The sequence below is a fragment of the Astatotilapia calliptera genome, chromosome 16, assembly GCF_964374335.1.
Source record: "Astatotilapia calliptera chromosome 16, fAstCal68.1, whole genome shotgun sequence".
Classification (NCBI taxonomy): domain Eukaryota; kingdom Metazoa; phylum Chordata; class Actinopteri; order Cichliformes; family Cichlidae; genus Astatotilapia; species Astatotilapia calliptera.
Genome location: NC_137437.1, coordinates 36478506 through 36505018, shown reverse-complemented (window position 1 = coordinate 36505018; position 26513 = coordinate 36478506). Strand labels below are relative to the sequence as shown.

At 46.4% G+C, this 26513-nt stretch overlaps 1 protein-coding gene across 1 annotated transcript in view; it reads left to right on the top strand.

The window, feature by feature from the left end:
• Positions 1–527: 527 nt before the first annotated feature.
• LOC113008286 (syntaxin binding protein 5L) overlaps positions 528–26513 on the top strand; it is a 149091-nt gene continuing 123105 nt past the window's right edge. Inside the window, exons 1-2 of the mRNA XM_026145592.2 lie at positions 528–1509; positions 16392–16489. Of these exons, the coding sequence (XP_026001377.2) occupies positions 1342–1509; positions 16392–16489 (266 nt within the window). The 5' untranslated portion in view covers positions 528–1341. The remainder of the gene's footprint in view (positions 1510–16391; positions 16490–26513) is intronic.

The window sequence follows — 26513 nt, the reverse complement described above, 5'->3', positions numbered from 1 at the left end:
TGTTTTATAAATAAAGGTGATGATGATTTTCATAAAACTAAATATTTTAACACATGTATGTGCATATGTAATGTAGTGTACACATTAATGTGGTGGAAACAAACCGGTCGGTGGTTTAATAACATCAAGCACGTTACAGGAGACAAAACCCATTTCTATAAAGGACATAAACCAGCATGAACACACAGGGAAAGATGAAAATAAATAATAATAAATGTTCCACCTCAGCTCTCCAACATTTTTAAGCAGCAGCTTTAAAAGCCTCACTGACATCCAGCAGCTGTGACCTGAATGTTGAGGTAATTTACACCTTAAAGGTTAAAATAAATCTTGATTTTTAAACATTAATAGTTCAAACCTGCTCCTGTTGAGACACCGGAGTGACTGACGGTTTAACCGGATCTGAGGCTGCCCTGCTGGGATTCGTGAACTGCTCCTTTATCGTTCTGCTCCTCGCCGCTTCAGAGCCGGGCAACCAATCACTGACGAGAAGGCGGGGAGAGAGAGGGGAGAGAGAGCGGTGGGTGGGTGGGGGCGGGGCTTCTGGTGGTGGTGGTGTTTCAGCACCGCGGACAGCTCCTGCCTCTGGTCTCTGGGCTGCAGGGAGAAACAGCTGGACGAGACTACACACCGCTTCACTTCGATCCACAGACCGCGCCGAGCCCGCCCCACGCGATCCACGCGAGAACAGGCTGTCCGTGTTTCTCCTCCTTCTCCTCCGTGCTGACTGCTGTGTTCTGTGGCCTCGCAGAGGACTCCAGCCTCGGTTAACTGCAGCGCCTCTGCGCCTTCCGTCCGCTGGCTCCTCTTCCTGTTGTTGGCGGCCACGGTGTTGTGGGGTTTTCGGGGAGGGCGGGGCGGAGGAGCAAAGTTCACTTCTTCTTTGCTCTGATTATTTTTGGTGTCGTGCACCTGCGTGTGACATGTGCGTGTGCACGCCGCCGCTCGCTGCCCGGGTTTGTCTGCAGGCTCGGGAGCGCATGTTCCTCCGGGATGCAGAAGTTGTGTAGTTCCTTTCGCGCTCTGCTGTGAGACAGGTGAGCTGCATCTGCAACGTTGGCTGGGATCCTCGCAGCAGAGTGCCACGGACTCGCTCGTTTCACGTGGACAAACGTCAGAGAGCACGATGAGGAGCCTCTGTGACTTTTTAAATTGCACCTAAGAGAGAGAGAGAGGCGGGGGTGGGGTGGGGGTCCCTGTTAGTGCCCCGGCACTGCTGCAGGAACACAGCTTTGTTTCTTTAGCTGCTTAAACCGCTGGGATCGCGCGTGACAGTGGACACTGTGCCGCTCACCTCTTTACCCCTAACCTGAAAACAGAGCCCGACACGCGGGGAACGAAATGAAGAAGTTCCGGAAGGTGCTGGACGGCCTGACCACCTCCTCCCCGGGAGCCACTGTGGGCTCTCCGTCGTGCGGCAGCGCGGCCGGGACTCCCACGGCGGCTCCAACTCCGAAGGAGATCGACGTCCAGGAGACGCTGGTGTCGGAAAACTTCCAGCTGTGTAAGGTGGGTTGATGGAGGCGCTTATTTAGGCTACACCCGAGTGAACACGTGACCTGCGAGGTGCTACAGGCGGGCAGGTGCAGGCGGCTCTGGGCTTTGGGGTGCGGGTGAAAGTTGAATCTGCTGCTGGCTGTCAGAGGTTCAGCACCGCGGACAGCTCCTGCTCTCAGCGGCCTCCGAGTCTATCCGAGAACCGTTCGTGTGTTTGTGTGTGCGCGTGCTTGTTCTCGTGTGTGCAGCACTGTGTCGGGCCGCAGTAAGTTGTGCACATGTGCACCAGGGAGCTGAGAGAAAGTGGGTGAGCAGCGGCGTCCACGCTGCGTGGAGTGGGAGCGATGACATAACCGGTGAGCCTCGCTCTCATAAAGGAGTTCGAGCCAGAGGAAGGAGGCTGCAGTGCTGCTCAGTGAGGAGGGGGAGAATGAGGGAGGGGTGCTGAATGGGGGTATTTATAGCTTCCTCTGCCGCCCGTCGCAGCTCTGGTCCTGGATCCATTCTGCTGATGCAGTGAGGACTCTCGGGTTTACAGGGACGGCTCTGAATGGCTGTGAATAATTCATTGAGAATCTGAGAGAAAAGGCTTGTTTAGAGGAGTGTGTTATTATTAGGCAGAGTAACACTGCTGTGTGTGTGTGTGTGTGTGTGTGTGTGTGTGTGTGTGTGTGTGTGTGTGTGTGTGTGTTGGGCAGGTGGGGGGGGGGGGCTTGATTCAGGTTGGAAGGATGCGGCAGAGCAGCCTATAGCAGGCAGCAGAAAATGCTGGAAAAGAGCAGCAGGATGGCCGGCCCGTGCAGGAAGCTGCTCCTCCCCTGTGAGCGGCTGTGATGCTTCTATTGACTGAACTTCTCAGGAGGAAGCACTGAATGTACAAACATGCCTTCAAGCACACGTTTGTCCTGAGTTTGTGTCAGAGGAGGTTGCATGTCATGGTTAGTGTGTCAGGTAGTTGTCGTGCTGCAGACAGGGCTCGGGTGTGATTAATTACAACATGCACCGATGACAGAGCTTTATGTTGTATGAAGGCTGGACTTTGATGGGTGGAAGAATGAGTTTTCAAAGCCTGTCATCCTGCGCCAAATGTGCACATTAGGAGTGGGAGAACCATGAATGACTGTTAGCAAACCTGTGTACGCTGAACACAGCAGAAGCTGCTTGTTCGCTTTAGCTTCAGCATCAAATTCACAGATTCTGAGGGATAAACAAGGAAAACGAACACGTTTCATCTGTCGTATTATCATTTCCTGAATTCAATGACTCGTCCTCATCAGGGCAAACAAATCGTCTTCTCCTGGCAGGAACCAAATTTGTTTTTGATTAGTTAATGAACGTCACTGGGGGTCGACCACAAGCTGAGAGCTAATGGTGGTCCTGATGAGGTTACACCCACCAATGTTTCAGAGACGCTGCTGCTGTGAGACTCAGATCACTTCACTGCAAATGCAGTAATTTCACTCAGCAATAAAACTGGTAACACACACATGTTCATTATCACTTATTGAACTGTAGACATCAGAGAGACAGCTGACAGGAAAAGCCTGGTACTGGGTCCATGTCTGTGGGTCTGCTGGAGTGATGGAACTCCATTCTTCCAGTAAATATTCCCTCTTCTGGTGATTTTATATTCATCCTGCTGATCTTCCAGAAGTTTCGGTTTGGCTAAAAAACCTGCAAATCCCAGAGAAGAGCATTCATATCATTTCATGCTTATGGGGCTTCCTACCAGGACAGAGATGTTCCATGAAAGGGTCACGGTGACGACTCACAACACCTCACAGCCACAGTAGCAAGGTGCCGTCCAAACCATATCAGGGCCACCTGTAGTGTGGAGCAAGGTTTGTGTTTTCCTTTTATTCGTCACCCGTCAATCTATGACAGTTACCTATATTTTCTTTCATTACTCTAAATGCTGTAGATAGGATCAACATTCTCTGACGTAATTCTGTGGGCTGCGTGTGGGAGTGTTTGGCTAACTTCTCAAAGTTAGTCATGACTTCTGTCCTCGCTCTGCAGTGTGGGAAGAAGCAACAGTGCAGATTTTATTAGACAGCGTTTTGGTGTGTTTGTAGTTTGTACAGGAATGCACTCCAGACCAATTAGAGCGCTGCTGAAACAAGTCTTCAGTGAAATCTTACTCAGACTGAAGGAGAAAACGAGGAAAACGCGAGGCGCAGGTGGCTCTGAGGCTCGTCGAGTCCACAGATTGATTTTGGTTAAGAGCAAAATGAGTTCATTTTGTGTTCGAGGAGGAACGAGGAGACAGAGAGCGCGAGAGGGCAAGGCTCTGGGCAGATTCACAGGCTGAGCAACACCATAATAATGCATTCAGATATACATCATATCATTTAAAAACGTTTCCCACCTCACAACTGAAATCTCTTTACATTTCATTTGTATTGAGAATGCCGGGGTCGTGCTTAACGCAGTTTTTTTTCTCAGAGCACGCTGACAGAAGTCTGCTTGGACTCGACCAACATGGTCTACAAACTGGCTGTGAGATTTGTCAGAGCACAGAGAGCTCCGTTATTATGATAGGTACATAACGGCTTTCTTTCAAACTCATAATTAGAAGTTGCTGCACACAGCAAGAAGAAACCGAAACAACAGAATAGAAATATCAGCAACCCAAACACGGACCGGACAAAAGGTTAAAATGGTCTTTTACTACTTAACTAAATGCACAGGAGCAACACACGGCCTAAAAGAAGCTTTAAAAGTGGTTCATAAAGAGCAGGAAGTCAATGACAGGCTGACAGTGAGAGGTCATGAAGGAACGAGCCAATCGTCTGACAGCTGGGCTGCAAATAAGCAAACGATCGCTCGGAGCGAGGCTTTACCTATGTGTAAAAACCCTCGTCTGGAGTTCGGAGGACCGAGATGCTGCTGGTTAAAAACAGCGCTCAGCTCCAGCAGCTGATCCCCGCACTGCCTCGTGTGCACGTCACCAGCTGCTGGTGGGGAAATGAAGCAGTTTGCTGGACATGTTCCACAACAGAGCAGCATCGTTTCAGCACCGTGCACACTGTATGGAATCACTGTGGCACGCCAGGTGCATCCCTTCATGCCTCATCTCACCTGTGTAATCCAGCACTCATCATCTCAGTCTGTTTCCAGGAATGTGGCCGTAATTTCACTCGTCCTGAAAAGTCTCAGGAGGTTAAAGAGGTGCAGCACATTGGAAAGAGATGGAGCGTAAAGCTTGTACTGTAATTGCCCTTTTGAAGACTCTCGAGGAAGCCAGGCCCTGAAAGGACAATTCAGCTTTGTCTACAGGTAAAATTAGCTGTAAAGAGAGGAAGCAAATCAACATAATTGGAGCTGATAATTTTATTATGTTTGTGTCTGTTCATGAGTGGCCAAAAATCCGTTAAAACTGTGCCGTAAACACAGCACAGCCCACACTTAGTTTATTAAAAAATGTAGTAGACAGCTTGTATTTTTCAAAAATAGAAGCTCTTCACGGTGGAAAATCACTAACATGCAAATTTTTATTGCCAGCGTCTGTTTTAAAAGCTGTCATTTGCATTCTGTGAAGGCTTTACCTAAAGTCACTTCATTCGCATCGCACGTGCTGCTTCTGTTTTACCCCATCACCTCTCCAAACTGCAGCACCGACTCTTGAATTTTAATCACTGAGAAGTGGTGGGTTTATAGTCATCAAGTCCAAGTTTCTGCCATGGAGAGCATGAGTCTAATCCTTTTAGTTCGATTTCTGAAGACTGTGATACGTGTGGGCTAATGCTAAAACAGAAAAACTCTGAGAGTCGAGCCCATGCTTGAATGGATTTGTGTGGATGCAGAGTTGGTCCTAGGCTGGACCGCGAACACGCGGCAGCATTTATGATGCAACATGTGCAAAATGAGCTGCTTCAGAACAGCCGAGTAGAGTGGTAGAAACATCTGCAGGAAAACCACCATAACTAACACACATTTATAATCGATCACATTTAGGAAGCAACATGAAATAAAATTCACTCAAATGTTTTCATTTTTCCTTCCAGACTGAAGATATAATCACGCAGGAAAACACAGATCAAGTATTTTGTACCTTTGTTGGTCTTGGTTGGTTAATGGCTTCGTTTTTAATGTGCAGCCTGCTAGCATGTGCACTGCCAGGACATCGTGACCCCATGTCATCCTCTTTAATCTGAACAGCAAACGTACGACAGGCTGTGCAATTTTATTTCAAATTTCCAAATGACATTTAAAACAGACACAAAGGCTCCATTTCTCCTCCTGTGCAGTGGAGGGCCGGGTCCGAGGGTTTGCAGCTGAGCTCCATCAGCAGCTTGGTTTGAATATTGTCCAGATGTTCACGTCCCGCAGGGTCTGAAAGTGTCCTCTGACTTCTGCAGTTGTACCCATGGCCGATCAAAATCTTTGTATTACCCTGTGAAATATCTCAACGTGCACTTGATGGGCTGTCTGTTCATACTTCATGGTTAACGGGATGAGTCATGCTTGCTCTTGTGTCGCTGCGAGGCTGAAATATAAAATGTCAGGAGAAAAATGAATCGTAGTGTTTCCTTCACTCTGTCAGCACCGTCATCAATCCTTTCAGAAGTCGTGGACCGTGACCTTCCCATGACCCCAGCCTCTGTATTTACAGATAACGATGGTATGCTAACGTGCAGGATTTAGTTTGCTGGCAGTGGGACTTTCCAGCTTCAGCTTCAGTGAGTTTTGTGCCAAAGCTTGTCTTTGTCTCGTTCGCACAGCTGGATGTTTCTACCTGCTAATTAAAGACGGGCCATTTTTACAGGGAAGTGTGTTTCAGAGCCTCGGCTTCACTCATCTGAACTTCAGTTGGAGAGTAAATGCTAAAATCCCAACAAACCATTAGCAAAATGGTTTTGATGTAAATCCTCGGGGAACCAGAGTCAGTACGAGTATTTCACAGAAGAAAAGCTTCAGAGGTCAGGCGTTTCCAGCCCTCCGTCTCATTTCTTAGACAACATAATATGTGGGCTTGTAAAGATGACATCACTTCACTCCCTCACCAGCGACCCTGCGAGCTCTCCATGGGTGTGATGACTCAGTGGGTTGGCTTCCAGCTAGTCTCACATTACCATGTGTCGGCTGCCTGTCAGAAGCCACAGTGTGGGATCAATTAGGGAGGAGTTGATGTCAGGCAGAGACCAGATAGGTGGAGGAGATGTTCTGTAAACTGTACACACATGTAAAGAAGCACAGTGTGTGTGTGTGTGTGTGCGTGTGTGTGTGTGTGTGTGTGTGCGTGTGTGTGTGTGTGTGTGTGTGTGTGCGTGTGTGTGTGTGTGTGTGTGCGTGTGTGTGTGTGTGTGTGTGTGTGTGTGTGTGTGTGTGTGTGTGTGTGTGTGTGTGTGTGTGTGTGTGTGTGTGTGCACTCGGGCTCAGTTAATGAGTTTATTTATCCTGAATTACATGAAAGCAATTATTAGTCTTATGAAGGAGAATCAGGTTAGAGGATTAGCTGTCGGTGAAGTGTGCCGAAGCTCGAAGCTGTGGATCTGTCTGTGTTTGAGACAGGAAAAGAGGACCGGCCTCCTCTTGGCTCTGTGTGGGCTTTCCACGCCCGCTCGGCGACAGCAGCCTGCCTCACCTCACGCTGTGCAAATATAATCCAGTGAGCTGTTCAAACAGCCTTTGTTTCACTCAGTTTCCATCTTTCCTGCTTCTGTCTGAGTGACCTGTGCTTCTTACTGCGAGCATTAGCTTTTCATATAGACAAATCTTTACCGTTAAAGCATTACAATCGCCCTCGATTTTCAGGCCCCGCCCTTTCCTGGACGGCCCCATCCACCATATGTTCTTATCAGTTTTGTCATATTATAACTGCTCATGTTTACGAGGCCACGTTGTGTAAGGGGAAGAATCACTGCTGACTCACAGCATCAGTCTCGTCGTTCATAAAGGCTCTTCAGAATCTGCGATCTGTCTAATGAGCAACAGCAGAGCCGCCTGCTGCTCTTCCTCCTCCTGAAACTTCTGTCCATCCTGTGGCTGCCTGCAGATAAACATCAGCAGTGCACATTTATTGGCCTCTCTATACACACTACTGTTTGATTCTCCACACAATGAAATCACTGCAACGCCTTAAAACCAACACCAGGTTCGTTCCTCGCCTCTCTGAGTGGGCAGTACATCCCTCTGCTCTTAAGAGCCACGCTCTCAAGCACCGTGCGGTCCTCATCTAACTGGTGTTTAGAAGTATGTGACTGAAGAAGCCAGAGTTTAAATCATCATTATTAGTGCTCCTCCACAAAGAAATCCATAATTTGGTGCATCTGGCGAGACAGACATCATAATCAAAAGCTGCAGAAATGGATGCAGTTTTAACGTGTGAAGGAGCATCATGTCACATTATCAGTCATGAAATATGATTATTTTGGCCACTTCTACATTTCCCATGAAGCCCGAGGCCCCGTGCCGACGCCATGGCTGATTCATTAACTGCTGGGATTAAAATGTTAAACCCTGTGCATGGTACAGCCACACATACTGCACGCTGACCCCCACAACATGAAGCTGCAGTCGGCAATCACAGCCATGCGAACACGCGTGAGCAGATAGCATTACTTTACACACGCGCGGAATAAATCACAGATTTGAGCTGTCAGCCACTTTCATCTGAACTGATATGTGCCTAAGTCGAAGGGGTCAGTGCTAAACGCTGCCAGATATCAGAGAGCCGTAAGCTGCTGTCAGCACACTGCTTGCTTGTAAGGAAGTAAATACTTGTATGAAGCTCTACAGTCATCAGACAGACATCCCAGCTGTCGTCGGGGTCAAAGGCCCGGACAGGTCACCACACTGACACTCTCAGAAGGACGACGATCACACCCACAGATGATTTAGAATCACCTAACGCATGTGTTCGTACCAAGAGAGGAGCCCCCCCACACACACACACACACACACACTAGGAAGGTTAAAATGATAGAAACCCTTCTGTGACAGCAGCAACTGCATCAATAATAGAACAAACACAGAGAGGAAATAAGAAGAAGACAAAGACACAGGAAGACATCCAGAGCACGAAGCATCAGGACAAACCTCTGAGAGTACACAGTTCATGAAAAGATTTAAAACACCAGCCCGACCCTCACAGGGAGGCTGACGTTACATAATGCAGGAGCCGAGTTAGGAAAGCAAAGATGGTTCCACGTGGATCTGTGTGGGTATGTGCACATAATCACATGCCCCCCACACAAATGATTCAGATTCAGATATATAAAGACACAGACAAAGGCAAACATATAAGCACCCCCCCCCCCCCCCCCTCGCACACTGACGCCTGCTCTTCACCGTCAGCAGGTCCTTCATTCATTTTCATATTCCTGAGCTCTCACTCAGCATCCTCGCCCTGTGCACCGAGCTCTGCGCGTGCAGACAGTGGATAGAGGAAGTGCTTATTAGATCAGCTTCGCTCTAAGTGACGAATGAAAGTCCCCTCATTGTTTGGCTTTTCAGCATGATGCAGAATCACACTCTGAAATCCTTCAATCACTTTGTTCACGGAAAACAGAGCCTGCAGGAGACGCTGGATATGAAAAGCTGGTCATGCCACAGTTTTCTGTTTTTGGTGCAAAGCAGTGATTCTCGCGCTGGATCCTGTCAGTGAGCTGACGTCCTCAGCTGGCACATTTGGAGGTAGTGGTTATCGCTGCTGTGAAACGGATCTGTTTCTCACTCTTTATGTGCCATTACGTCATGTCTGCTCGATGCTTTTCACAGCAAACAGAAGGAATGTGCTCAGGTGCAGAATCGGATCTGGCTTCAGAAGCTCTGAAAGCTGCTATGACCTGATATCTGTTCAGTGATGTGGAACCAAAGAGATGCAGCTGTGTTAAGATACATTTCTCTATTTTTAGAATATTACTGTATATTCGATATTCTGTGCAACTATTTTTAATTCAAAGACTAAAAATAAGAATTCATATCTCAGAGTTGAGGAAGCACTGATGTGTCGATCACAGGCAGGACTCTCTGGGTTCAGGTGTGTTTTGTAACGACTGTCTTTTTCATGCTTGTTTCCCACATACAGCCCCCCCCCCCCCCCAGCTCAGCCTTTATTTTCAGCCGACAGGATCAAAGGAATTTCAGAGCACGCTGGAAATATCTCGCTGGTGGGGAAGCCCACGTGGATCCGTGTTTGTTTGATGGTCTCTCTGACGCTGTAAAGTAAATTGGTGCGGAAGACTGTGACACGTTCCTCTGCACTGCTGTCTGTCATGGTGACATTAGCCGGAGGGGACAGGTGCTACAACACCTGGGTGATGCACGTGAACTAATTGTATGTACAAGGGCAGCACACGGGACGAGCTGTATGTGCAAGGAGTTCGTAACCTTTGCAGTCAGACATGCTTCTAACTGTGCTTCCAGCAGCTGCTAATTTCACATCCTTTCCTGTTGGTTTGTTTAATGAGGTGTTTATTAAAAGCTCTGAAATCTCTGGCTTGATTATAAAGCAGATATGCTTCAACCAGGCCAGTTATGTAATTCAGGATTGATTCGGCCTTATGGATTTGCATACAGTGTTGCCACGGGAGCGCTGAAATACTCCAATTTGAATTTTAAATCACAGCTGAGTGTGGGCTTCATTGATCTCGAGTCATTTCCTGTGACGTGCAGGCCTTCAGTTCAGTTCTTTTTCCTAATAACAGCTGCTGCGCTCCATTTTAAATCAATATAAACATCTGCATAAAACACGGCTTCTTACTAAAAGCTTCAAAACTTTTGATCTTGAAGTTTCAAGCAAAGTCAAACTAATTTGGGCAGAAACATCGATAAAAGATTCTGCGCACGGAGAGGCCATTCACTGTTAATGCCAGTTTTTTAATTACAGAGCAGCGTTTGGTTTTTAAGATCAAGGTTTCAGCGTGTAGCAACAGCATCTTTGTTGTGTTTACCAAACAAAACCAGCCAAGATATAATAACCTGTAATTATGAAATCTTTCTCAGGCACAACAGGACTCGTGTGTCCCGATTACTGCGGCCACATGACACGTTTGCCTGCTCGTACATTCAGTTCTAACATGGTTGCAGTCGGTCCTTTGACCTGTGAAAAACAAGAAGCTAGTCTATCATGTCATAAAATTAAAGAAGAAAATCCCTCAAAGAATCAAATATTAAAAGAAACTGTTTCTCTGCAGTAGATGAGACGACTGAATCTCACCACAGTTTCACGTAACAGGAACGAAACAGTAAAGTTTACCTCGGCTTCATTCTTCATTCTAACCTATAAGATCAGTTTGACAACCTGAACCACGAGAATCATGTGATTCGAAGACAACGCTGCTTCATTAAAGTGTGGCGCCGCCATCCTTCACGCTTTCTGTCACTTCTGCAGCCGGTCCGTCCCGTTATCTCGTCCCCAGAAACACTTCAGCTGTGTTCAGTGTGCGTTTGCAGCATTTTCTGTTTTCTGTTTGCGCTGTGTTTGACCTCTCAGGGCCACCGTAGATTACGCCTTTGAGTTGTTTGGCTATCTCAGAAAGTGCCCCACAAGAGAGAAAAAGACATTTTTTAATAAAAAAAAGGTACTTTTAAGTTTTTTCATCGCAAAAATAGACCAGAGACCAGATCAGCCATGAACTAAGCTAGCTTACAAACGAGTCTGAGGCCAGTTAGCACAGAGTTTAACAGAAAACTGAGACTCCGCCCATTTTTTGTTTACTAAAAATGGGAGGAGTCTAACATACCTATGTGACTCCAGCCAATAGATATTTAAGCAAACTAATGTAATCAGAGTAATTTACTAAGCTAACACTGAACATTTCAATGATTAAATTAAAACTGAAAATTTTGGACAGTGAATAAAAACTTTATTCAACCTCAGATGTGACAACAGAAACACAGAGACGTGACCTCCTGTGTGCACGGTGCTTCTCTTATCACTTCTCTTTCTTCTGCCTTCCTCTGCTGCCTGCTCACATACTACTCTCTCTATGTATTATTCACCACTTGTCAGAGCTCTCGCCTCAAACTGCACATCACAAGTGGCCTCTCCATCACTTCCTCCATTTACTCGTGAGCCGTGTGCAAAGCTCCCCATGCGATTTCCTTGTGTCAATAAATGTATCCAAGCACCATCACAATCAGGGTGTAGCGTCTGGTTAATGCATGACTCATTAGTCGGGTCCTCGGTGATGCTGCCGTGCTGCTTAATGAACTGATGAAGCAGTGAGTTTTTAAAGTTAGAGAAACGATGGGGCAGCGCTCCACATGGCGCCCTGTGACGCTGATGTGTCTAAAGCAGAGTGGCAGATATGAGCACATGCACACTTTCTGTGCTGGTTGTTAGGAACTGCTCGGGTTTGTTGATTCTGCTATTTTTATGTCCTAACTCCATTTTCCGGAGGTCATTTGTCAGACGACGCGTGAACAAAATAGTCGTACATTCGGCTGTGAAATCTGAATTTATGTACCTTATACCCCGAGTCTCCAAAAATAATAACTTTGTTCAGGGACTGAAAACATTTTGCTGCTGTTGGTGTCTCAGCACACACGATCCCCGCGAGCGCTGCGGTCAGTGCTGCGCAGGCCACACACAGCGTGTCCATGTTAATCACACCACTTGTTTACTTTTCACTCAGCTGCTTGTGACATTTATGATAATTAGCTTGAGCTGATGTAATGCAATATTGAGCTGATGATGGTTATCAATAACAAGGTCGGTGCTGGCTTAAACTGAGAAGCTAGCTAGCTTTTGTACCTTAGTGGTTGCTAATGACTGAGAAGCAGAGGAGAGCTGACGTGTTACTCTTATTTATCTCGTGCACACTGAGCTCCACAAAATTAGCAGCGTAGCGCCTTTATGTTGTAGTCACATGTAGATCGGAAACATCCCGTGCTGCTTCTCTGTGTTGATCCGTATTTGGAGACATAGCTGCTCAATGCACAATTGGCTGGCAGTGTTGGGTGCTGCTTGCTATTTATAGAAACAGGGGTCTAGACCAGCTCTGCAGCTGAACGCTGTGTGGAGAAAGAGGCTCGTGGGTGGCATGAGGTGGTATTAGTCTCGGGGGTGGGGGGTGTATGCGTGCAGAGGGTGATGCGATTGAACATCACGCTAGCGTGCATAAAGGTTGTGTTTGTGTGGACATCAGAGAGAGCGGAGCGGGGAGGAGGGTGGATGGAGACAGGAGTTGATGTAATGTCGCCTCTGGCAGCCATAACACAGATGTACTGCAGGTGGTCCTCAGATACTCGCTGCTCGCTGCGTGCACACATGCATGTGTTCGCCTACATCCACAGCATGAGCATGCTTGTAATAATTAGGGTTTGTTTACTCTCTCTTCTTAATTTAACTGGTGTGTGTTTGACTCACAGACTGCAGACGTAAATAGGTGTGTGCTGCACGTCACTGTAGGATTACCTAATGCAGCTGTGGCCTTCAGAGTTTTGAACTAAGGGTTTTCCTGGAGTCAGATACTCGGGGTAGTGGGCGGGGCCTCAGTGGATCGGGGTAGTTCCTGAGATTCGAGCTGATGCTTGATTGGACTGGGATCTGGGGACTTTGGAGGCTGTGTCGTTGCCTCGGGCTTTTTGTCATGCTTCTCGAGCCGTTACTGAGGATTTTTCTGTGGAGTGGCATGGCACATTGTCCCACTGGAGGAAGCTTTCATGGGGGAAGTTCTTAGTGTGCAACAGTGCTGTGTCAAAGCAAACGGGACACGAATGATCTGAGGCTTCCCAGCAGAATTGTACCGTAACAGGACTGCCACTGGAGAGGCGCCATGACCATAGCTGAGATTTTAAGCATTGAAACAGCACTGACAGGATCGTCTACAGCTCTACAGGAGGGTGAACATATGTCAGTGTCGTATTGTTCTGAAGGCGTCACTCGTAGAACGACTGGCTGGCTAAGGCTTGGTGTTAAACTTGACCTTACAGGGAGGTAAAAGAAAATCATTTAACCTCGACGTCAAGAGGATAAACTATTCATGCAATAAAAAGCTTTAACAAACATCTCTGACTAATTAAGGGCATGGGACAGCTGAGCTGGAGCTCCTGATGTTAGCAGCCTGTGCAGAGAATTACAATCTCCAAGCCGTTGTTTTTCAAAGTAGCTTAAGTCATTGAACATGCGTGTGAGAGTGCTGCTGCTGGAGTTTATGCTGCATATCCGAGTGTCACGGCTCAGTGCCTTCAGAAGCATCAGCAGCCCTGTTATTTCAGAGTTACGCACACACTCAGCAGTACATGTGGTAGCTGTTATTAAAGAGGGACTTAAATAATGGAAAAATGTATTTAGTGGGAACGTTTGTATAGAAATGAGCACAGGCTCAGGTACCTGTGAGAGCTTTCATGTCAACAGTTATCGGGTTTTAAGTGATGACATATGAGCCCTGCTTCTGGGCCCAAACTACTGTGTTTATTAAGACTGTTGTGTTTTTAACATGTTTTGTATCTTGTTCTATTTAATCTGAACAACAACAACAACAAAAAAAACAGTCAGTGATCCCTGTCGGCCTCTCTCGGTTTTTACCACCACTGTTCATATTAAAGCTCAGATTTTAACCCTTGCGATGTAACTCCAGCCCCTGCAGCAGTATATTAATGACTAACCTGGTATTGTGGATGGATTATCTCAGTTGTTCTCCTGACTGAAGTTTGGTCCGTTTACAGCATCCTGCCATGCGATTGCATTTGTGCCTAACCATCAGGAACCCTCACGTTAACTTATCGTGTGGAAAAAAGTTAGCGTTCATCCTCCAGCTTCACTGTGTTTATGCTATGCTAACATAGCTGTGTCGCTAGCAGTCACGTAGCACATAATTATATACCAGCTAGCCCAACTTCAGTAACCCTACAAACATCACTGCTGTTTAGTTTTCTGTCTTCATTTATGTTGGAAGTGATAGCAGAGCTGTACGTTTGAATTGTTTCAGAAATCTCTCAGTCAGAACATGCTATATCATGTTTAGCTAACTAGCGAGCTAACTTCCTGCTAACTTCTAACTCTGTTAAACTTAATAAATCCTGTTTTCATGGATGCCTGGATGTTAAACTTAATTGTTACACCTGGTAAAGCAGCAACGCTGATGATTTTATTAAAGGTGAAAGAATTTAGACAGTTTGTAACTCTCAGTGATGCTGCAGTGTTCGTTTGACTTTGGGACCTGAAGCGGAGTTTGGGCCCAGGCACGGCTAATGACGTCAGACTTAAAGACGGGTTAGGGATAGACCGTGAAGCATGAAGTAATGAAAACTCATTATATTAATCATCATCCCCAGTGAGTGTTTCTGCACTGCATAAAACAGGTGGCAGAATCATTAGAAATACAAAGGTCGTCAGCTGCTGCGTGCTGTGATCTGAACACTAAACTGTGGAACTGTCCTTTATTTTTTAAACGTCATTCAGAGCAAATGAAATGAAACTGCTGATTCACAAAACGTCTGTTTAGATCAAAAGCTTATTGTTTCTTACTCGCAGGCTGGACGCGGCGTGGAACCCGACCCTGCTTGTGTGACGGATAGCGACCTTAGGATACGTCTCACAAACACACACAAACACACACAAACACACACTCCCTCTCTGGTTGGTGAGCGTTGGTTCTCATCACGCTCTGCTGAGTCTGGCAACAATGGCTGCCAAAACCCACACTGTGGATTTAGAACTGGAAGTGTATCATTCAGCAAGTTTCCTTCAGAGCTTTGCAAATGAAATGTATTTTGTAACAGCCACACATTCTCTGACAAACAATGCATCCTGTGTTTTTGCGTGTGTTAATTCCACAGTGTGTGCTGAGAGGCTTTCACTGTGACTCACTTTGAGGAGTTTAGAGGTAAACACTTTACAGGATGCAGCTTGGTCTGTGTGTGTTGCACCGGTTTGTCTGAACTGGAGGAAATCAGCCCAACAACTTTCTCATTCAAAGCTAAAAATAAGAAACTATTTTATATTCTGTATCATCCTGTAATATTACTTTCTAATACTGCAGTTTTCCCATAAACATGTTTTCAGTCAGCTCTGGTGATGTCCACAGCTTTGCATCCCCCCACAGCAGATTACTGTAAGTGAGCCACTGCTGGGAAATTTAACATGACTTACAGCAGACAGCTGCAGAGCATGCACTGCATCTCAGAGTGGGAGAGACAGCCATGTTTTGCCAAGTCAGGCTTTTGTATTTGACTGTGAGTCAAGTTCAATTTCCTTCAGTTCATAATCCATTTACAGCATGAATAAGAGGTCCTGCATCCTCGCTCATTACTTACTGTAAAGCCTCTGTGTTTCATCAGCATGTGAGTGTTAAACATAGATAGATAGACAGACAGCAGTACTTTTGCACTTTTACACTCACCTGTTGTCTAAAACTGTATATTTTCTGTTTTTCTGAAGCGTCTCTGTAAACCTCAGAGATGGCTGTGTGGGAAAATCCCAGCAGATCAACACTCTGTAATAGTCTGCTGGCAGCACCATGTTCAAAGTCACTTAAATCCCATTTGGTCCTCACTCTGATGCTCAGTTCGAGCCGCATCTACACGCAGCCCTGCGTATTCTTCGCTGCTGCCCTCACCGTCGGTCATTTTAAAGCTTAACCTCAGTCACAGAAAACAGAAGCACTGCAGTCACAAGTGTTTGTGTGTTATTACTGGGTTCAGTTAATGAACAGCACAGCAGCAGGCACACAAATGATTGTCATCATTCACAAAATGTGTTCACATAAAATATGTGCTCACGTTAAAATGTGGTAAAAATGAAAACGATTGAGTCCTTTTGGTGTCATTAGTCATGTTTAAGAGTTCAGTGTTGTAGAGTGTGACCTCATTCAAAGTGAGACTAAACGTGTTGAAGCTGAAACCACACCTCTGCAGCTGGAGTCACGCTGAAACGAAGCATTTCCTGCTTCCTGTTTGACATCACTGTTATAAATCAAGATGATCTGTGTGTTTCTTTGCAGACGGTGCGTCATGGTTTCCCTTACCAGCCCACCGCTTTGGCCTTTGACCCCGTGCAGAAGATCCTGGCCATCGGTTCGAGATCTGGTGGAGTACGAATGTATCCTTTACTTCCTGTTCACTCGCCCCGCCCACACACACAGCAATGACCTCTGATCACACACAGAACACAGACTTAATGTATTTACTGTAAATACTTTACTGCTGCCACAGAAGCAGGCGGCTCCCACTGTGTTATGTCTCTCCTCCTGTACAAACCGAGCAGGGGCCTCCGCAGCTCCGACCTTTGACCTCCCCCTCCGGTTCTGTTTCCTCTTTCTATCCTGTCATTTCGTGTCACTCACTTGTCTGGTTGCAGACTCACCCTGCAACAGTCTCCTGGGTCACAGGGATGGTGGAGGACGAGTAACTGCAGCACAGGTACGATGTTACACCCTCGTTAACACCAAGCGTCCTCCTCCAGCAGAGGCACCAAACACGGACGCTGCAGCAGCCACGCAGACATCCCGCCGGGGTGATGTGCGAGTGGGCCGAGTGGTTTCTGTGCTGAAAGAAAGCGTAAAAGCTCCAGAGTGTCAGAGGTGGACGTGACGCTGTGTGAATATGTGTCTATTTGACAAAGCTAACGGCTGAACCAAATACTTCATCTCTGCTATGAATCCGTTCTTCCAGCCGATCAATATCCCAGCATTTTCCTTTTTAATATGTTCTTCATTCCATAATTATTTCTTTGTATTAGATTTGATTTAAATATTAAAGCGTTACCGTCCCGCAATCATAAAAATAGATTTATCCAATCAGATTTTTTAAAACTTTACCTCTAGGAAGAGAAAATGCAGCAGCTGGCTCAGTAATTGCTACAGACTTCACATTCAGGAGGAACAGAGCTCTGTGTGTGCTTGTTATGGATGGATGACAGATTACATCCAGGACCTGAACCCAGGTTCTTCTAGCACACGTCGTGCTACCTTCACAAATACATTTGAAATTAAGTATGAAAAATGATCTTGTGAAATCTAAGAAAACACCACCAGATATTTCTGTGGATTTCAGCCTTGGCGCAGGTGTGCAGTCTCCTTCAGCGCTTACTCATAAAGTGATGGGCGGATTAATCAATTACGGTTTGATTTATCCCTAAAATCGTATCCCCGGGCCCCGCTGAAGCCCGGAGCTGCTTGTTTGCAGAGCTGGATCTTCTCTCAGGTGACTGCGGTGCCTTCACCTCTGGGCTTTCTCTGAAGCAGATACCTGTGTTCTCAGACACCTGAGGGGTCCATGTCTCTGGTTTTCGGTTTGTTGCAGATTGGGACGCGCTGTAGCTTTGATTTAATCTGCTTGTCATCTTTGATCAAACTGAGCTGAGAAGCTTTAAACCTGGTTCAGGTGAGATCAGGTTTAGATGAGTTAGCCGTTAGTCCCCACTGCTGTGTCCTACACCCGACAGTAGAGCTCGGCTGGGCTTGCAGCTGCATGGAAGCCCTTGAGTGACTTAGCATTTGTATTGACATGCTGCACACACCTCCCTCGGCTCCCGAGCGACCCGTCACAGACTCTCTGGCTCTCTCTCGGTCTCACTCCTCGATTTTGCCCTTTCTCAATCTGCCTCGCCTGCTGTCGTCTTCTGTCTCGTGGACCTTCCCCCGTTTCTGCTTTTATTTATTCACTTTACCCTTCATCTGTCCTTCACAGCCTGTCTCAGTGTCCGTCCTCTTCCTCCCGAGGCTTTGAACATTCACCTGCCATCTTCTGTAACGCTCTCCTTTTGTTTCTCCTCTAGTTTCCTCTCATTTAGCTGTTTTACTACGGCTGGTTGAAATGTATGTAGAAATGTATGCTTGGTTAAAGCGATCACAGTTAATGTTCACATGACACTGTTGACTGCAGGACTGTGGGTTTGTGGGCCGTCTGTGGGAAGTCGGTTTCCCAGCGTGTGGTCTGCCTCTGTACATCCTGAACAGTGATCAATACGTTGGAGTCCCAGTGGAATCTGTTTGCTTTGTTTTCATCCTGAATCTTTGTTTTTTATACCTAAGTGGGCGTCTTCATGCATATTTACTTAAGTCTTGGAGCTGCTCTTCATCACCAACCTAACAAACAGTTAATGTGATCTTATTTTATTACAGCAGCTCTGTTTCTTTATGCTGGTTTACCTGATTCCCGGGCTTCAGTGTTTGGGGCGAGTGTGCTTACGTACACTCAGAGCAGATTTGGGAAGCTGGCTCAAAGCAGCGCTGTGGATTCGGTGGGTTGAGGAGTTGCTGCGATAGCTGAGATGACTTTCAGCGGCTTAGAAATAGCAGGAATAGAAGTTGTGAGAGAAGCATGAAGGTAGAGACGGATAGAGGTGGCACACTGTGGAGAACAAAGGCAACTTCAGTTACGTTATTAAGGATGGTGATAAAAGTACACAAGAACAGATATTTAAGTCGCAGCTCTCTGCTGACATTTACATCTTTACCAGCTACAAACAAAGATGATCCTCACAGCTGCTCTGTGCTGGAGCTCACTGTGACTACGTTTTATAACCAGACTGAAGCAAAAATCTGCTCCATGAAAACAAACGTTGATTCTTTGATAAACAGAATCAGCAGGAGGAACACGGAGAAAGTCCCAGTGTGTCAAATCAAGCAGCTTATTAACACAGACGCTACAGCTCGGGTCAAAACACAGACCGGACCGTTTTAAGCTAACGCTATGTTGTCTGGGGTTTAGCTTTGAGCCTGACTTCATCAGCTCGAGGTGTTTGGAGCTGCTCTCTGTGGGCAGAAGAACGCCGTCTGCAATAACACCACCACTCATTCACCTATAAGTATGTCAAAGATGGCTCCGCCCCTCCCTGAGCCCGGCTATGCTGGAGGTTTCTTCCTGTTGAAAGGGAGTTTTTCCTTCCCACTGTCACCAAGTGCTTACTCACAGAGGGTCGTTTGATTGTTGGCCTTTCTCTGTATTGTTGTAGGGTTTCTACTTTACAGAATAAAGCACCTGGAGGGGACCGCTGCGCTGTACAGACTGAATTGAAAAGCTAAGTTGGAAAACACGTTGAGGTTGTTCGTGTCGTAGCTTAACTTTATGTTTACCTTCATTTATTGTTTCAGATTCAGGTGTTTTTCCTCCTTTTCATGAATGATGATCATTTAAATTGTTTTTGGGTCACACGTGACACTGAGACCGTCTTACATCACTGCACATGAACGTAGAATGTGAGAGCAAATACACAGAGGTGTTTGAACACATCTCAGCATGACTTCATTATCAAAAAGATAAACAAACTGAACCCTGTCCTCACCTGTAGCCGCTCCAACTCACATCATCCTGGAAGAATTACTCTGCAGTCACGTAACCACGCTGTGGGTGTTTTGCGTAGTAGACTGTCAACATACTGTCGTTGTGCTTTTTGTATTCCCCCAGTGACAAATTGCCTCCTACGTGTAATCATGATTTAACAGCGACTGGAAGAAACCCTCCTCCCCTTCCATCGCCAAGAAACTCTGAAGCTGCGCGAGCGTTTCGGTGTGGACAGCTGTGTTATTCATGTCTTTATGTCACGTATTTAACATCAATGGCTGAGTCAGTCACAGCAGGACCGGTCCCGCTCTGATGAATAGTGCATAGCAACAATGTCATCGGGGTTGGCGCAGTGGGTTGGCAACAAGGCTCTCTGCAGTGGGCTCCTAGGACGCTCCTCCCTCTGCTTTGAGCGAGACGCCCAACACGTGCTGAGATTTGGTTTACAGAGAACAAATATAATCGAGAAAGTGCCCGACGAGTGTGTGTGTGTGTGTGTGTGCGTGTGCGTGTGCGTGTGTGCATGTGTCTGTGTGTGTGTGTGTGCATGTGTGTGTGTGTGTGTGTGTGTGTGCATGTGTGTGTGTGTGTGTGTGCATGTGTGTGTGTGTGTGTGTGTGCATGTGTGTGTGTGCGTGTGTGTGTGTGTGTGTGCGTGTGTGTGTGTGTGCATGTGTGTGTGTGCGTGTGTGTGTGTGTGTGTGTGTGCGTGTGTGTGTGTGTGTGTGTGTGCGTGTGTGTGTGTGTGTGTGTGTGTGTGTGTGTGTGTGTGTGCTTCTCTGTGTTGGCCTTCTGAATGTGCATCCCTGCGCCTGTGTCAGTATTGTTTGTGTGTCCCTTTGCACAGATACATGGGTGTGTGTGTGTGTTTGATCTGTGGAAGTGGACGTCGCTCCAGTAACGGCTTCTTGTAATAGAATCGCTCTGTGACGGGCAGTCGCCTCGTAACCGTCGATCAGACAGAAGCAGAAAAACAAAAGCGAGGTGAGAGAGCGCAGAGAGCCGGGCGAGGCTGTCTGTGGATATCAGAGCGGCGAACGTTGGCCCAGGTGTCACTGTTTTACCTGTAAACCATCATCACCTCATCATGATGACATTTTATTTTGGACATATAAAACAAAGCACATACGCAGACAGATGCACATACGTGTGCGATCATAACTAACATGTGGTTATTGTTTGTGGCGCTTTGTAGTTTTTTTTAAATTAGTGGTCAAATATTAAGAATTGATTTTCATGTTTAAAAGCAAAGCAGTGTCATAAGTTTATATCATGACAAATAACACTGGATCACTGTGATTTTGATTTGAGCCATACTTGCCGATCAGTACGCTTCAGTGTGAGAGTAAATAAAGTGTTGTTCTGAGGACGATGCTGAGCTGCTTCAGTCTGAACTCACCTGCCGATTTATTAATGCTGTACTTTAGATCATTCCTTGGAGGAGGGGCTGTTGTGTTACTTTAGCTGCAGTGGGGTGATTACACTGGCTGCTCTAAATAACACGTGATGCTGAAAACTGTCTGTGTGTGATTTCAACACAGAGTAAATCCCTTTGTGTGTCCTCTGCTCTCAGCTCAAGACTTCTGCTCTGACACGAGTTTGTTGACAGATAAGTTCTGAGCACAGCCGGGCTCTTGTTGCCGGGTAGACTGCAGTCGCACTTTTGGGGACGAAGCTCCTCATCAGCCACATGTTGTTCAGTGACCAGCAGCAAGCAATTAGTAAACCTAATTTAGCCAACGGAGCATGAGCTGGCAGCTGTCTGCAAACACACAGTTACAGTCTGTTATTAGTGTGTGTGTGTGTGTGTGTGTGTGTGTGTGTGTGTGTGTGTGTGTGTGTGTGTGTGTGTGAGAGAGAGAGAGAGAGAGCTGGGCTTTGGCTGCTAGAAGAACAATCAGGAGTACAGATATTCCTGACTTAGGCGTCCATCTCTGCTGACTGCGTGAGCTTCCTGGCGCTGTGTCACAGTCACATGCTGCCCACATCACGAGGGCGGTGCGTGTTTGCACACAGTTTACTCTGTTTACATGTTTTCTGTCACAGCTGCTGCAAAAAAATCTGTTTTCAAATTTGAGCAAATTGCCAACACACCTGTTGCCATGGATACATGTGCACGTGCGTAATAAAGTGTACGTGTATCCCGCCTCCTGTCTAACTCGGTGAATCACACGTAACAGGATTCGCTGCCGCCTCTTTGTGAACTCGAGTGCTGCTGGTTAACAGCACAGGTGAGCAGCAGTGCTCTGGGAGCGGGACAGGAAGTGACGAGGCACACGGCACTCACCTCGCCCCGTCAGGTGGGCAGGACCAATGGCACAGTATGAGCAAAGATGGCGGCTCATTTAGAGTCAGTGATGATAAATTACTGACAGCAGGACCAGCATGAACCAATTAGCTGTTTGCTTTAATTATGATCACTAATGCTGTTGTTTGAGTCGTGACTAAAGTTTTTACTCTCTATTATTTCTGGTTTTTAAAAATCAAAAATAAATAAATGTCAAATATTTCCGATGCAGTTATTTCTGAGCCTGTCCAGATGATTTGCTCCACAGCAGCACTCGCAGTTTTTCACACGGTGCACGAGTCCGGTGGGAGTGACTCTGTGCTTGCACACATACAGTGTGAGCACATGGGTGGAAGTGGGGTGTGGTGTCTTGTTCCCAAATGTGCAACAGCCCTGAAACTTTCCACTGCACAGACAGCAGTGCAGCAGTGCTTTGCTTTAATGCAGTGAGAGACTCAGTGCATGTGGTGCATGAAAACCTGCTGAGTGTGAGATCACTGATCTTTGTTCATTCTGTGCTCGTTGTTTTATTTCTCTGACGCTCAGTAATACGACGTCCTCGTCTTTCTGTCCCACATTTTTATAACTGCATGCATCCAGTGCATTGCTGTTATGTAACACTCCCAGAGCAGCACTACACCATATAGAGGAGCACCTGGTGTCCCATGATGCTTTGCGGTCTTTCTCTGTGTGCTGGTACCTGTTAGGTGTCCTTAGAGCTTTTTCTTCTTGTTTCCTCTTCCTCGTGTCTGTGCTAGCCTCGGCTGCTGTTCCCCCCGCCTCGCTCTGCTACAGTAAAAGCAGAATTACATCTTCTCTGCCTTCTTGTAATTTTTTGACGTCTGCTGTCTCCAACATCTGACATAAAAAGCTTGAAAAGCTTAAAAAGCTCAGCTCTTTGGTCGTCTTTATACATTATTCACCAACCAGCGATCTGCTGGTGTTTTCTGTAACAGTCCTTTATTAGCAAATATGATGGCATGCAGCATAAAGTGCAGTGCAGAGGCTGAGCCACGCTGATTTGCAGATAGGGATGGGTATCGTTTAGGTTTTATCCGATACCAGTACTAAACCGGTACTTTTGAAACGGTGCCGGTGCTTAAAGAATGGAGAACACAAACTTTGTCCAAAAGCCTCTCATGTTTAGCTGTTTTCCACTTTTTCTTTGGTCATTTTAGCCTTTTTGGCCAGGGTGAAGGGAGTATCTGCCATCAAACAAGAAGACAGCCGCATGTAGCTATGATGATGTTTGCTAGTTCACCTTACATGCATTAATGTAATAACGTGGTTAGCCTACTCAACGTAAATTACACACGAACAACATGAAGCTACTCACGCAGAGAAGAACGGCTGCTGCTGCATCATCATCCTCATCATTCCTGCTACACTGGCAGGGCTAGGGGCCAGGACTCTCCTCTTCGGGTTTTTGGGGGATGTTGCTAACTCCGGTCCGATAACAGGCACCACACCCGCAGTAGATGTGCTCGGTGTGAGGTCTCGCAGCAAGCTATCAAATACGGCGCATTTCTCAGCTTTAACAAAATGCTATACGTCATCGGATTCGAGGTGTTACCTCCTTTGACAGTATCACAGTATCAGCTTAAAGCACTTGTTGCTGCTGAGTTTGCATCTTTTGCTGTGAAGTACAGCCAGACTTTGACCGCTTCGCCTTGGACATTTTTAATCTGTAGCTCTGCTCTAAAAGAACGTACCTACCTGGGCCCGCCTACTATCCTCAGAAACGTAAAATGATTGGCTGGAATCCAAAGTGTATCACAGCTCAGGAAAAAAAAAGCACCTGAAATGTGCGCTGCTTTTCAGTCTGGTTACTACCGTTTATGTCAGAACCGGTGCCATTTACTTCACCTTTATCTTGTTTTAACTTGTTGTGTTTGGTCTGTGGTCCTTTGTCCCCTCTGCTACAGATGAAGAGGTATTCAAAGAATGAAAGGTCAGCAGCCTATTAATAGCAGCACTGAGAACACTGTAGGAAATGCCGATGGTCTATTTCAGTGACCGCCTACTGCTGAATAATACACTGCATACTGTAGATGAAACTACAGGACATACGTGCAGCTCCTCGGTGGATTTTCAGAATCCCAGACTCCACGATGAGCCCCGAGACTCTGTGGGTGCCATGTTGCACACACACACATGAACACACACTGGCTAGAATCAGGCAGTAACAACAGGCGTGTGGAGAGTGAAGATTCAGGGTGTTGTCCTGATTGGCAGAGAAACGAGCGCGTGCAGCAGAGTCACTCTGCCGCTGATTGTCAGGAGAAGAAGAAATGATAATAAATGAAGTGGCTCATGTGTCATTTCACATAATCTCTCAGCCAGCAGCAGGATGCACTTTGGACTGATTTCACATCTAAGGTGCAGAAAATGTGCAGAACAATAAAAGAAACGGACGTGTTGTTGTTGAAATGCTGGTTTGTAGTTTTCCAGGATAAACAGGTGAAGCAGGGCGGCGACCTTTGTCTGCAGGTGATGCTTAAAGATTGCATTCAGGCTTTTACAGCACAAAGGTCAGTGAGACGTGTTTGCTGCACTGTGACATTAGAGACAGTGAACGAGGGGAAACAGAATCACTGGCCTGTGCTACGAGATCCTCCTTTATCTTTTGTTCTTTATCTCTCTAACTCGAGCCACGGCCGCCTGACGCCTCGAGTCTTCACAGGAGGTGGAGCATCGGCAGCACATTAGCACAGCAGCGTCTGCGGCCTGTCTGTGCAGGAGAGATGTCACGCACACGGGAAAAACATGAGCTCGTAGCGTGAGCTGCATGCAGTTCGTGTGGACAGCAACACAGATTCTGTTCCTCTCTTTGTTTCTGACATGCAACATTTTAAAAGGCGCCGGCTTGCTTTGACATTTAGCTGTGAGTACTGATATGTGTAAATAGTGTTTTGTTCCTCAGTAAAATAACTTTCTGAGCCGTGTTACTCATCGGCCCCGTGGCCCACAAAGCTGCATGCGCTCACATTTACCCAAACACAAACCAACAAACAGGACTTGAAAATGTCCTGATATTTTTGGAGAAATATCGCAGCGGGGTCGCCAACCTCAGCTCGACTGTGAGAGGAGCTCCGAATGGAAGCAGAAGGAAATTCAAACATCGAGCTCTTTGTACATCCAGTTATACGTCTCTGTGCACATTTCAGATTTTGATATTGTAGCTTCAAAGGTGTGAACTTAGTGAAGTAGAAACCATGAAAGGTACCACAGTTTGACATAAAATGGAATTTTTGCACCAACAAGTTGATTCAAAAAGAGCTGAAAACATTGCAGATTTCAGCACAGTGTGTCCTCAACGAGTAGAGGACAAAGGACAAAGTGTGAGGCCTACAAACATCTGATACACACCTGCCACGGGTCACACTGCCAGTGCAGTAAAAGCACAGAGAAAGAAACACAGAGAGGAAGTCTGTCCGTCATGGATGGGCCTCCCCCAGCACACAAACACTGTGGGGTCATCCTGACAGAGAACAGAGCTGAAGGCAGAAACATCCAAAGAAGAGCTCGGAGCGTCCTCCTGTGTAAAAACTGTTTCTGTTGTTTGTGTTTGCACATGCTTCGATACATCGCTGCACCTGTTTCCCATCTCTGAGCAAATTACAAAGAAATAATAAGAAGTGTGCATGTGTCCTACACACAGAGGACAGCTCGGTGCTGGTTGCATTTACCAGCTGCATGAACATTTACACCTGTTGGCAGGTCTGCAGACCTCACCTGATTAGCATGCAGTCATCACCTGTTGGAGTCCACCTCCTCAGGTGTCCACAAAGCTTCCAAAGCAAAATGTAGTCTTTGGCCTGAGAGTTTACTACAGACTACAGAGGGAAAAATTCAGCTTCTGTGATCTGATCCGACGTTCGTGTGAAGTTGGAGTTTCCATCTGTGGCTGAGAAGTTTGCATCTGAGGAGTTTGGATTCGCTGCCATCCATCCAACGAGTGCGTGCCAGCTCTGCTCATTTACAGCACAGCCGTCACTCAGCACCACTCTGTCAGCTGCTGTCAGAAGTTTGAGCCCCAAACATACAGAACGTCTGAGACGCTGTTCTATGGAGACCGCAGGACAACAAACGTCCTGCAGGTCGCTGCAGACTGTGCCTTCTCAGCCATCCGACCTTTAGATCTTCATCCAGAATGAAGAGTCCTGCTGACTGCAACATTCAAAGAACGACCTGTGAGTAAGTATAACTATACCCAACTATGCTGTATAATAATGAAATAAATACTTTGCACTGCGTGCTGAAGAACAGAGTAGCAGAATAAAATAAGATACTTGTTTTGTTCCTGTAACCTCTCCTGGATGGCAGGCTGAGTATCAGACTTTCTACCTGAGCCAAAGTGTTGTTTAACCTGCTGATCACAGAAGGTTAAACAACAGACACGTACAGACTTTCTGTACTTAAGTACAAGTACAGATACTAGTGTTAAAAATACTCCAGTAAAAGTATTGAAGCCACTTTTTTACCCAAGTAAACATTAAAAAGTACCGACTCTGAGCTCAAAGTAAGAAAGTGAACCGTAGCTACCAACCAT